This window comes from Molothrus aeneus, chromosome 8 (assembly GCF_037042795.1).
Source record: "Molothrus aeneus isolate 106 chromosome 8, BPBGC_Maene_1.0, whole genome shotgun sequence".
Classification (NCBI taxonomy): domain Eukaryota; kingdom Metazoa; phylum Chordata; class Aves; order Passeriformes; family Icteridae; genus Molothrus; species Molothrus aeneus.
The window spans coordinates 29,363,924-29,377,538 of NC_089653.1; the positions used below are offsets into that span (position 1 = coordinate 29,363,924).

Genomic DNA, 13,615 nt, shown 5'->3' on the forward strand with positions numbered 1-13,615 from the left:
AGGCCTGCAATCACTGATCTTATGATGCAACGGGTTCTTCACAAAGAAAGAATAAAACAGATGTGAAATAGAATTCTCTAAGAAAATCCATTCTGTAAGTAAATGAAAGAACTCAAAGAAATGAGTAAAATTCACAAGAGACACAGTCAGTGATTAACCACAGTGTGAAAAACACATGACCCAGGGGGAAGTATGACTGGCACACAAGGTGCCTTACACACACATCCTTCCTCACATGCGGCTGGGCATGTTCACAGCAATAAATCAACCTGAAACCATGAGTTAACTTCTGGAAGAGGTCTGTGTGACTGAGCTCCTTACAGTGCAACTCCAATTACAAGGATGCTGGCCACTGGAACAGAACTGGGTAAAAAAAAAAAAAAAAAAGAAAAAGACAAAAAAAAACAACCCCAAAACCCCTGAAATTATTTTGCTCGATTTTCGGTTTTTCCACATGAGGAGCCACTTTGAGTTAGCTGGGAAAGGAACCTGCTGTTAAGCAACAAGAAGGGGGAGAGTCTGATTCAAAGGCAGCCAAATTCAAGAGAACTCTTCTATCAGCTACAGAGGACCTTGGATGAGACCCAAAGAAGGATCTGCTCTTGGGCAAGGCGAGGATGCCACTGGTGCTGGCTTGGGGCAGCTGATGCCTATCTGTGGGAGCAAAAGGAGCTGCACTCAACAACACCCTCTCTTCTGATGGCACTGGGGTGATGAGGCTTCAAGGGACAGGGGCTGAGTAAGTGGACAGGTCAGTCACCAGCTGCTGTAAGGACTGTGAAACAAGGCAGAGCTGCAGAAGGAGCAAAGACACGCTGAGCCAGCAGCGCCAGACGAGGACTCAACATTTCCTGGGGCCCTGTTAGCAAATAACCTGGGAAGAGAATCTTGCGGAGGAGAGGTGGGGAAGGGAAATCTCTGCACGAATCTTGCTGCTCGCTGCCCTCCCTCTGTTTCCTCAGAAAAAAATCTGGGTTACCTTTGTGGCAGAAGTGCAGTCTAAGAGGAGAAGGCAGTGGAAGATGCAGAAGGTGTTTCTGGCTGCTCTGCAGAGCACAGTTCTGCCACAAAAGGGAACTGGTGGGAGCTGCTGCCTCCTTGGATTTCCCAAGAAAGACCCTGGAGCCACAATGACATATTTCACCCACACATGATTTTTCTGCACACTGCAAGCTTTCAGCCCACTGCACATTAAATGAGCAACTTAAAAACCAGAAACATTAACATTTTAAGGATCTGATCTGTTGCCTGTAGAAGTCGACAACTTTCCTACTGATGGAAACCTTGCTGTAGAGGACACAGCACACTCCCTTATCCCAACGACGGGAAAAACTCCTTTTAAAATCCTCCAGGCAGCAGGCTGTAAGGCAAAGCAGCTTTCCCTGTGCAGTCAAAGGGGAAGTTAAATGACCTATTCCACTTCACCTCGAGTGCTATTTGCAGAGAGAGCTCCATTTGGACCACGGCAAGCTGACTATTCTCCTCATAACTGCCACATTTCTCTGCACAATCAGGGTCTCTAGGCTTGGGTCTCTGCAGAGCAATTCCTGCTCCCAGTTGCAGTTTTCTCAATACCTTCCTTTTGCTGCTACTGTGCTTCAGAATGAAAGAAGAAGAAGAAAAGGAGAGTGGGAGATTGCTGCCCTTGCTGAAATGATCAATGGAAAGCACTTTGCCTTCTGTCTTGCAATCAGAGCCATGCAAGCAGAGCTGTTACAGGTCCTTCCAAAAAATACCCTGGTTTATCTTCTAAGCATTAGAAAAATTTGAGATTTTCTTTAATTATTTAAACTGTTTCAAATTTGAAATTTACACAAAAATAAAAATCCTATAAACTATGTTTCATAATAAAAAAATTCTGCCACTCTTTAAAATAAATTTACCTTACCTTTAAAACTGAAAATTTTAAAAATCAAAATTTAGATGTATGAGCTGCTCCTAAAATGCTCAAGAGAAGTCCTAAAAGTTCATAACCATCTCACTTTTCAAAAATGCAGTTTTAGGCATACACATTAGAATCATTAATGGACAAAAGTATCACTATTCCTAAATATTAAAAGGCAAATATCATAACATGACTATAAAATCTTCATTTTCCACATTCAAGCACATGGAACTGCTAAGGAGAAAGTCTCCATGTATTTACTAAGCTTTCCCTTTTCAGTGTTAAGGGATAACTCCAAACTAAAGAGTAACCTTGAATAAAAATTAAAAAGTTTGTAGCTCCTGAATTGCCAGTCAATTTTCAGTTTTTAACTTAATTAAGAGTTCCAGCTTCTCTGCAAAGCAAAATAGCCCTTTATTCTATTTTATTTAATATATCTAGTATTAGTAATCTAATATTTATACCAGCATTATCTCACCTATAAAACCCTAACAATGTAAACAGAAAATACTGCAGTGCTGGACGGGCTACAGTGATAATCTCCTAGCAGTACAAACACATAGCATCTGTATTTTTAGAAATTAACAGTCCAGCTGCCACAGTTAATTTTGTGAATAACTCCATATATTCTTCATCTTTGCAGGCACAAGTTCAGAAGATTTGTCAATCCCACTCCTTTCAGATTTTAGCCTTCTAGGTAGCCAATACACAAGGCAATATTTTAATTTCTAGTTTCTTGTCTATTCTCTACTAACAGGCTTCTTTTTTGCCAACTATTTTGCACATAAGCTCCTACAGACTTCAGTAAAAGGCCTTCAAAGGGCAAAAACAACAGGGAGATTGTTCAGCCCAGATATTAAGATGCAAGAAGTTCACGTAGTAGTCATATAGTCAATTAAACCATTGCTAAGCAACACAAGACACAATTCTTTCCCATTTACACAGATTGTGAAATGTATGCAGATTTAATGCTTGTTCTAAAATTGTGACTTTGGTGCAGTGCTCAAAAGTATCCAATGACATTTGCAGTACTCTACTCAGAGAAACAATGAGCATGTCATCAAGGCAGAGTCCCTTCCCCATTCCCACTTGGTGATAAAACATATAATCCACTCCATCCCTGTGCTTTAGCACAGCAAACACCATGACTGATGTATAGAGATACAGTATTACACCTACTGTTTTGGATAGCTGTCTTGCTTTTTTTTTTCCCCTACTGGCAGCATGACAAAACACTGTCAAAACCAGTGTTCAGAGTCATTTCTGTCTGATTAGCAAGTAGTCAAATATTTATTCATGATCTGACTCTGAATATGTGAGAACTGCATATTAAGTTACCCACATTTGTGCGCAGCTGAACATTTGTTATCCATTTTTGGGGGGCTGGTATGAATGTTTTGTTGGCTGCATCATTAAAAAAAAGGTGACCTAAGAGACGTAATCTGGCAATATAATTTTGTCTCCATTGTTTCTAAAAGTATTTAAAAACACTAACAAAAAATGTCTGGGGAAATGTTGTCAGAGACTCCACCAGTGGTCTCCAAATTGGCAGTTTTGCAAGGCAATGAGGAAGAGACATTGTGGATGAAAGATCTTGTCTTTTGCTCCTGAATTTTCATGGTTATTAGCATCCCTTTCAAAGCAGCAGTGCTTTGAACAAAGTAACCCACATAAAAGTCAATTTACTTCCTAATTTTAAGGAAAAATATGGAACAAAGAGCATAAATTTTCAAAAATTAAAATTATATCTCAAGTTACCTGCCCATTATCCACTAAGTTCCATGTGTCTGATGGAAACTAGGACAATTTCGGCATGCACAGCTCATCTTTCAGAGCCATACAAGCACAGCAGTGACCTAGGAAAGTATTCCACCAAGTGTACCAAAAGCACATACACACACACTGCTATTTAATTCCTCTGTGGCACTTTCCACACACAGTCTGCAAGTCACCTGCTAAAAAAATTAACATCTCATTCTCCTGTCCACGCAATTAATTATGTGACCACAATTGATACAGAGGAAGCCATTTGCTGACATTCACAGTGACAGACAGTGGCAGAAATAGGAACAGAAGTCACCCACAACTTCCCAGACCCACAAGCAGAGAAAGTCTGGGCTACATTTTTCCAGCAGCAGGTTTGATCCTGCAAAGCACAAACTAAGATACAAAGCAAGAGATGCTAAGGACCTTTAGAATTACTCTGCCCTCCCATAACACAAGGAATAGTTTCATTTCAGTATTGGCACTGGAAGCAAATATAACCATGAGCTCTGTATCAGTAGATTTATTTTTTTTTTTTTTGTGGAAGAAATGCACTTAGAGCCTCACACTTAACCACTTGAGTCCAAGCACTTGAACAATGAACCATGACTGCTTACACAAGCACACCAATTTGCAGGATGGAGATTTTGGAGGGAGAAAAGTTGCATAACAACTGAAAATCCAGCCCTGAGCACGTGTTGAACTGTTTGCTCAGCTGGGAATGTAATCCCTATAGGCTCAGGCTTGGGGGATTTTTGGGTGTTATGCAAGAATTCTGCAAAAGTTCAAAGCAACCTCGAGATGAAACACACAAGAGTAGCTAGAGATATGCAGCTGTAGGAAAGGAGCCTTGTGAAAGAGAGGAGCAAGGAGGCAAGAAGAGAATGGAAAAACAACCTCAGAACATCTCATTCCATCTCAATTTCAGAAATAAAATTTTTCATTGACATTCCCTTTGAAGGAAAAAAAAAATAAACAAAAAAAACCCGTAGCTCAAGGGAAGTCTCCCCATTCCTCCCTTCCCAGCTAAACAGAGCTTTGCTGAAGAAACACCAAAGCTGATGTAACTTGGGTTCAGGGCAAAGCTGGGGAGCCTGTTTTTCATGAGGCGTACTCATGTCCTGGCATGGCACTCCCCACATGTGACAGAAGCCAACAGCCAGCATGGGACAACCTAAAGGAACAGAGCAGTGCAGGGCAGGATGCTGAAACCACTCCCAGGCTGAAAATGGCTTGGAGACTGCAAGAGAAACCTGCCCAGGTGTTAAACATGCTCCTACATGCCTCCCTTTCTGCTCTCAGAGACAGCATTCTGGGCTGGAGGAGTCTTGGTCCAAGTCAGTCTTATGCTCATTTTCTTCTGTGCATTTCCTCCAAACAGCAAAGAGAGAGGACAGATTTCCTGGGAATAGATCAGCAGAACAGGAATGCAGCAACAATCAAAGTGAAAAGGACAAGGAGGTCAGAGCATAGAGGGAATGAAGCACATTGTGCTGACCTCAGTAGAAATACAAATAATCTTTGCTGAATCATAAGTGTACATAAGTATCAAATTTTCTTCAACAATAAGAAAAGAGTTAAGGACAAGATCTTCTCAATACAGCCTTGAATTGAAACCTTTGTAACTAAAAATGACCATTCCAAAATGATTTCAAAAGAAGCTCAATTAAACCTACATATCCTGGCAGCTAACAGGGATTTAAAAACTAACAGATTTCTTACATCTTCAGCTCACTCATACTGGAGAAGGAGAATTTTGCTTACAATACAGTGTAGCACTGACTCCCCTGCATTCCTCCCTACCTTCAGAAATCATATTCCTACATTATAAATGTTCAGAAGCTGAGGAAAGTTGTTCTCTCTTTTTTTCTTTTCAGTAATTAAGTCCCCTGTGCAAATGAAGTAATAATAAAACAAGACTTAGATCAAAGAGAAACAATTTTATCTGAACACGTGACTTGGTCTATGCTCCCACTGTTATCACATGCAAATCTGGTAAAGCAGCAATCACTTAAAATATATTTACAGGAACTTTTCTGCAGTGGGACAGCCAGAAGAGTTGTGAGAGCTGCATTCATTGCTCCATAAAACACATAGGTACAAATAATACTTATTATTATAAATTAACAGTGAACTCAAAAAAGCAGTCAACAATCTGCCACAGTCCACAAGGTGTTTCAGTATTAAATGAATAATTGGTTCATACAAACCTCTTCCTTCGTTTTCTTATTTTCTGCTCTAAGCTCTTCATATTCGCCAATAGCTACACAAGGGGGAAAAAAAGAAAAAAAGTTAATATAGCAGTACCTCTTTCCTAATTAGTTCTCCAATTGATTAAATTGAAAACTCTTCTTTTGTCTATGCAGACTTCTTAAATAACATGGGTCATAAACTTCATTAATAGCCTGTTAATGTCCTATGAACTGGACAGCCCTCTAGAACTGAAGCAATTAGGAAGTGTCTGAAAAAGATGGTAGCTCCCAAAACAATCCATTTTTGATCAATGTAGAGTTAAATAATCTTACTGAGTTAAAAAATTATAAAGTGGATATACTGGTTTGCAGTGACCATTTTAAACCCACACTGGTTACAGATCAAGCCCATAAAGAATGGTTGGTGTGATATATGGGTTCTTGCAGAGCAGCTGATCCGTGCACCAGTAAAACCAGGGTCTCCCACCCATCCCTTTACTTTGTCCCCACTTCTCCATATGTACCCATGATTCCATGCCCAAGAAGCAGGAAAAACAAACAACAAAACAAAACAAAAAAACAACAAAACACCAAAAAAAAAAAAACCCAACCAAAAAAAAAAAAAACAACAGGTAGATGAACAACCAAAAACTCACACTGGTGAAACAGTGTATTTCGTACACAGGAGCACAAAGGCTGTGCCTCTTGGTCACTGCTCCACTGCCAAGCTATTCCCTGTTCCCCTCAGGAAAATAAGGGAAGAGACCTCCACCATCTAGATGCATGAAAAGGAATGCAAACTGTACCAACAGAGTCAATTCAAGTTTCTTCATACTTGAAAACTGCTGGTGTTTGCTTGCCTTTAAGGCAAAGTCATTCTTGACATTCAATACTTTACAAATGACTGAAAAATGTAAATATAGATTTGCCCCACCCTCGACAGCTCTCTTCACACACTCCATGAACAGAGAACTCTGACTCATTAGCCCTGAAGGAGAAAATAACAGAATATTCTGGGCTATAGCTCTTAACCCACCCAACTATTCCCAGCCAACCCTGCTCTCTCTTACAGTAAAAGAGGAAAACCCCAAAAGATCCAATATGAGTGAACACAGCACATTCCTCCACAACAGTGGCCTCACTTATTCACCAGCTTCTCACTCCACAGCTCAGCTGGCCAGAAGGGACTGTCCTGGAAACATATCAATACCCTTTATCAGTATTAAATTAAGCAAGTAACTTTGTATGCAGAAGCTCCTTTAATTATAACTTAGTCTTTTGATTTTCAGTTGTCAACCTGTGTCTCCTGAACCTGAATTTGCTAACAAAATGTAAGTATTATCTAAATTAGATGTTTTAAATATTAGGTACTTACTACTATTAGGACTTATTACTAAAACAAAGCCATAAGGGTAAAAGTATATAATGACTATATTCACAATGAACAACAGGAAAGATACCTTCATTTACACAGAGTGAGGTGGTGACTCTTCCTACTCTTTTTATTAAAAACTTAATCAACCCCTTTCCTAAAGCTGCATATTAAAAAACACAAGTTAAAGAAAAAAAACCCCGAACTTTAAAAATGCTACATGCATAAACTTCAGTATTTATATTGCAAACCAGGGCAGCCTTCCAGTCAATTGAGAGATATTCCATGCCAAATCAATCAGTAATGGATTTAAAATCTACTTATTCACTCAAAAAAATAAGAGGAGCTGTCAAAGGAAGCAAGTGTCACTCGACTGTTTTTGCTTCCACACCATGGACAAGGCATGTCTTTACTGGTACAGGCAGGAGAAAGAGCTGATGGTGCAAAAAGTCCTCTACTCCAGATGAAACAAGATATCCCAATTAAGTCATATCTTGTTGGTAGAAGTAAACTAACACCTGGCTTTTTGGATATATCATTAGAGACAGAATTACCCCTGTCAGCACCAGAAGCTTTAATGGAATTGCTGCCACCACATTGCTTCTCCCAGTGTACATGGAATAGGAAAATTCAGACCAAAAGTGCTGTGAAAACTCTCGAACAACAATGGCCTCCTACACGTACAGCATGCACAAGACTGTGAAGTGCTGTCAAAAGGATAAAAAATAGCCAAAAGGGATCAACTTTCCCTTTGTTCACCATTTTAGGCTCAAAGATACCTTCTGCTAAATCCAACTTATCAGCATTTCAAGAGGATGCAGTAAGCATCAGCAGCACCAGCCGGGTGCACACTATTTCAAATAAAGCCTGGGTGGCATTTTTAACACCTCCTTCTGTTCAGGGCAATCTATGGGACAGCATTAGAATTACACCCAGCACCTTACAATGACTCCAAACCCGGACTCACAAACCTTTAGCAGGCCTAAAGCTTACATGGGCAAACCAAGCTTTTGGTCAGCTATCAGTTGCATTTGCTGAAACCTACATGGCTCAATTACCTGACAGTTCTTTAAAAAATAAATAAAAAGCACCTGTGTAAGTACACAAAGATAAGTGTTAGGTAGAAATACTCTAAGTCTGCTCCTGTATCTGTGTCCCCATATGCCTTGATTTTACTCAAATCTGTGAAAGTGCATACAAGTAAATTTAATTAAACCCTGAATTTGCATCTTGCAGTCTTACACCTTCCTTGAAAAAACAGGGCAGGAAAACTAAACACACCACTGCCTGATAAAGACCAAGCACTAAGTTCACACAGAAAGACTTGCCTTCACAAGTTTCTGAAAAAAAAAAAAGATAGGGTTCAACACAAGAAACTGAAGTGGAAAAACATCTGAACTCTAATACATTCAAGAAGGATGGGTTCTGCTGGGGAATTAATGTTGTGTACTAAGATATACACACAGGTACATGAGGAAAAAACAAATTACAGACCAGGTAAAGACAATAGCCAAGAAGGTGTCCTAAGAAATTCCTCTGACCATAAAAATTACCCATGTGCTACAAAGTAGAAGGAATTTGTCAGGCCACATTAGGAGCTTGTCAATAGCATACATTTAAAAGGTACTGCTCTGAGATATTGCTGTCAGATTGGCACTCTAGTCTGTTCCTAAGAAGATACATATAAAATGTTCCCTTATTCAAAGGTACTGACATTATAAGAAAAAGTTTAAAGAGATCAAATAGATCATAATAATAAAAAAAAAGTATACAGAGCCACAGTGCTTGGGACTAGAGACTGGAAATCATCACACTTCATCAAATCCATCCAACAAACAGAGAGCAAAGTTAGACCAGTTGAAAATGCAGAAAAAACCCCAGGCAATATAAACACCTTTAGTATATGTATGGTTATATGTGTGGTTATATATGTGTGGTTATGTGTGTGGTATATGTGTGGTTAGCAGCAGTTATTAACCACTGCAATGTAGCAAAGTGACCAGAAATGTGGCTATGACAGTACTGAAGTGTAATTTTACCTAGTTTCTAACTCCAGACACTTTGATCACTGACTCCTGTTTTCAACTGAACAAAAAAGGGACTATTGCAGAAGATGACTCTGTCTTTTAAGGGCAAGGTTCCAGCAGTGCCAATAAAACCAAAGACAAACAAGGCAATTTTCCAGGCAAATAATCAATTACTGTTATGATTCAGCTGTTAGTCAACTTTGCTACCATTCCTCAGGTTCTACAACCAACCACTAAAATAACACAAAGTTTTGCCAATCTACCTTTTTTTGGTTTTGTTTTAAGTCTTACCCACAGAAATATAAGGGCCAGTTGAATAGAAGGTACATCACTGGAAACATCATTTAAAGTACAGTGAGGCAATAGTAATATTTATAGTGAAACTGCTGTATTAAACCATGGCATTTCAGAAAACTATTTGAGGATTAAAACTCAAACAACACTTTTAAGTCCAAAATATCATCAATACAGAGATCTTGTTTCTTCATGATGCTCACCTTAAACTTAGTAATGGAGCAAGCTGAAGAATAATCAGTATCAGGTATCTGAGTCTAACACACAGGACTTGGAAAATTCAGCATGGGTGAAAGATAAGAGTATCTTACAGACAAATGGCTTCAGTGTCCTTGTTACTGCTCAGAGCTCTGCCAAGCAGCCAAGCAAATTTGCCCAAGCCCCGGAGAGCTTCACAGCTGCCACTGAGAATTGAGTGGGCAGCCACAAAACACCTGCCTCAGGTTCAATCTCCTGACCTTGGTGAGGAAAGTAAGAGCAGCAGCTGAAATGTGACAGCAGTCAGCCACAGACGCTGCTGTGGCACCACTCCTCAGACATTTCATGTACCTGGTGCCAGGCAAGCCTCTCAAGAGTAGAAAAACACATCCTGAAAAAGAAACCAAGCCAACAGCTACTGAATGAATGCTTTCTGAAACCTTTCCAAACCCATTTGCATTTTTCAGAAATCTGAGTACACATCAAAACGTTACAAAAACCTGAAGCCATACACTGCTCTGAACAAAATAAAGATAGGACGTGCCCGTGTACCCATTACCCCAAATATTCAGACCCAGCAGATCCTTCCACCAACTGCATTTGTTTCCAAAATAATACTGTTATTTGCATTTGGAAGCAATAAACAAGAAAATTAAGAGACTTTGTTCAACAGACCATCCTAAAATTACTTGAGGGAAGTTGGTAGTATCTAAAATAGTCTTGTTTTGCTATCAATAAGAATGGAGGGGACACAATCTATTCCAAGTTACAGTATATAAAGAGTTAGCAAATTTACTTGTCTACAGTAACAATGTATTTTATCTAATGACAAGAATAATTTCATTTATGTCATTACCTTTTCACTGCTTGCGTTTTTCACTCCAGGCACCAGACTCATCAGTTAACACAACTACTGATTTAACTATGTGTGCTACCTTTTTTTGGCATAGTTTAAGATGTAAAACAGAAGAGTATTTTTTTTTTTTCACTAGCTAACTTTTTGCCTACAAAAAACAACTTTCTCACCAGCCACATCATCACAAAAGTGTATGTTAGCATAACAACACACCAAAACTCCTGTGTTAAGGATGAACATCCACTAAGAACAGAGCCTTTCAGGACTGGATCTGCCAAGTACAGCTTCTATTTCAACAGCTCAGGTGGATCTGGGACAGCCAGTCCTCAAGTTACAGTAAGTTTCCCTTGAACTAATTCTTCTAGTCCTGTAAAATTTCCTTAGACATTAAAGGATACCTAGCACACTGGAGGAGAAGACTTTCAGAGAGCAGAACTGAAGCCCTGCTCTAAACAATTTCAATAGGCTGTTTTCTCTAAAGAAAATAACACAAACTTGTCTTTTTTGCAACTTATCATTGTCACTTAAATAAATGCTCTCTTGGAGGCAACAGTACTGGAGGGAAGCAGCCAGTCAGCAAGAGAACCAGATTTTGAGCCATGTTTTTTGGTCTCAGATTACCTAAACACTCAGCTGTAAGATTATCATTTTACACCTAATGAATCCTTCCAAGGCAGAATCTATCTTGTGCTGATGGTAATTGTGAATTTCCGAAGCTGAACATAAAGGAAAAACCCAGAAAGTGACAAAGCACGTCATAAATAGTCCATTAATATTCAAATGAAACTTGGTTAGGAAAAGCTTCTGCTAAACACAAAAGTGATGGAGCACATTTATGGTTAGAATGAATGACAGAAAGATGGGCACTGATCACACCCCTGTAATTTCACTCCTTTACACAACTTTGCCCAATATTTCCTTTCCAAATTGCCCCTCCCTGGCTCACAAGTGACCAGGAGAGCTCAGTAGTGGGAAATTCCAAAGGTGAATTCTAGCGCGGCTCCTTCACACCTCCTGCACATGCAGGAGGCAACACCGACCACTTGGTGCACGGGAAGATGCTGACAGTTCAAACAGTCTGGTGCACAGAAAGATGTTCACAATTCAAACAGATCTTCAAACGTTTGAATGTGCCCACCTGACTAAGGCTGCAGCTTTGTCGGATCGACCTGGCTCAGGGACACAATGACCACGGGGGAGTTAAAAATGGCTCATGAGCACCCCAACTCCTTTCCACGCGCCTTCTTGCAGAGGATTAAGTATTACAGTGTTCTAGTTTCTGAGTCAGACTGTGCACTCGTGAAACTGAACATGTTGAAATTCTGGCCTTTCCTACTAAAGCACCGAAAGTGACTCACGCACGGCACCAAAGCGCCCAGGGTGCAAGTACTGAAAGTGCTACAGAAACCGACAGCGCTTCAGGACAGCCCTGAGCGATCAGCGGGAACTTCGATCGCTGATGGGAACTGGGATGCCAGGAGTTCGATGGGTCGGGCCAGGGCCGGACCCTGCAGCACGGAGCGGGACATGGGACAAGCTGACAGCTCAGCACGGCCTGGCTCAGCTCCACGTGAGGCTGAGCTCCTCGGAGGCACAGCGAGGAGAGCAGACTGTCACCCCTGGAGCTGTCCGGTCCTGCTGCTCCGAGCTCCCCGCCAGGGCAGCACCGAGCACCCACGGCCCATGTGCGGCACCGCCGCCTCCCGCCACCGCCATCGGCCCCCGCGACGGCCGCGCTGGCAGAGCCGCTCCATCAGCGGGGCTGGAAAAGCCCCCAGAGATCATCGACTCCAAGCCACCTTCAGCCACAGCGGGCACCTGCCGGGCGGCGAGGCGGCCGCGGCGGGCGCCCACATGGGGAAGAGCCAACACGTTCCACTGCCCTGCTTTATTTCATTAAGGCTTTTATTATTTCCCTCCGCACGGGCAGAGCAAGGGGCCTGGGAGCGGAGCCGGGGGACGCCCAGGCCGCGCCCGCCCCGCCGCGCCCCGTTCCCCCGGCGGGCGCGGAGCCCTCGCCCCACGGCGGCCGCGCTCCCGCCGGCCGAGCCCGGGCCCGCGGCGGAGCGGGGGGAGCCGCTTTCTCCAGCGCCGGAGGCGGCGCCGCCCGCCCCTACCTTGGTCCTTCAGGCTGGCGAGGAGCTCCAGCTGCTTCTCCTCGTCGGAGCTGTTCATCCTGCCCCGCCGCCGCCGCCACGGGCCGGCGGCTGCCCCGCTGCGCTCCGCCCCGGCGAGCGCGGCTTCACCTGGCAGCGGGCGGGCGGCGGCGGCCGCAGCCCCGGGGCGCGGCGGGCGCGGCGAGCGGCCCGGCCCGCTCCGCTCTGCACATGCCCAGACTCCCGCGGCGCCCCAGTGAGCATGTGCGGGTGCGGGCACGGCGGGCCCGGCCCGGGGCGGGGGTCTCGGCTGCGGGAACCGAATGGCGGATCGGTTCGGCTGGAATGGGCTGAGGGGGTCATGGAGCCCAACCTGTGAGCGAACACATCGGTGTCAACCACACCATGGCACCAAGCGCCACGTTTAGACTTTCTTTGAGCACCTCCAGGAATGGGGATTCTGTCACATCCCTGGGCAGCCCATTCCAATGTCTAATGACCCTTTCTGTGAAGAAATTCTTCCTAATGTCCAACCTAAACCTCCTTGCCTTAAGACTGTGCCCTCTTGTCCTGTCACTGGTTTCCAGGGAGCAGAACCTGACCCCATCTGGCTCCAACCTCTTTTCAGAGAACTGTAGAGTGAGAAGGGCTCCCTGGAGCATCCTCCAGGCTGAATACCCTCAGTGCTTCAACTTCTCCTCGTAGGACATCTGCTCCAGACGCTCCACCAGCTTTGTTGCCCTTCCCTGGACTTGCTCCAGCACCTGTGTCCTTGCTGAATTGAGGGGCTCAGAACAGCACTGAAGGTGCGGCCTCACCAGTGCTGGGTACAGGGGAAGCATCATTTCCCTGGGCCTGCTGCCACACTATTCCTGATCCAGACCAGGATGCCTTTTTGGCTGCAGACCAGCACTCCCAGGTCCATTTCCAC

At 43.0% G+C, this 13,615-nt stretch overlaps 1 protein-coding gene across 1 annotated transcript in view; it reads right to left on the reverse strand.

Annotated features, from left to right (window-relative positions):
• Positions 1–12,846, reverse strand: part of SHTN1 (shootin 1) — a 56,740-nt gene extending 43,894 nt beyond the window's left edge. The window contains exons 1-2 of the mRNA XM_066554556.1: positions 12,706–12,846; positions 5,860–5,912 (exon numbers count right to left, since the gene is read on the reverse strand). Of these exons, the coding sequence (XP_066410653.1) occupies positions 5,860–5,912; positions 12,706–12,763 (111 nt within the window). The 5' untranslated portion in view covers positions 12,764–12,846. The remainder of the gene's footprint in view (positions 1–5,859; positions 5,913–12,705) is intronic.
• Between the last annotated feature and the right edge of the window lie 769 nt (positions 12,847–13,615).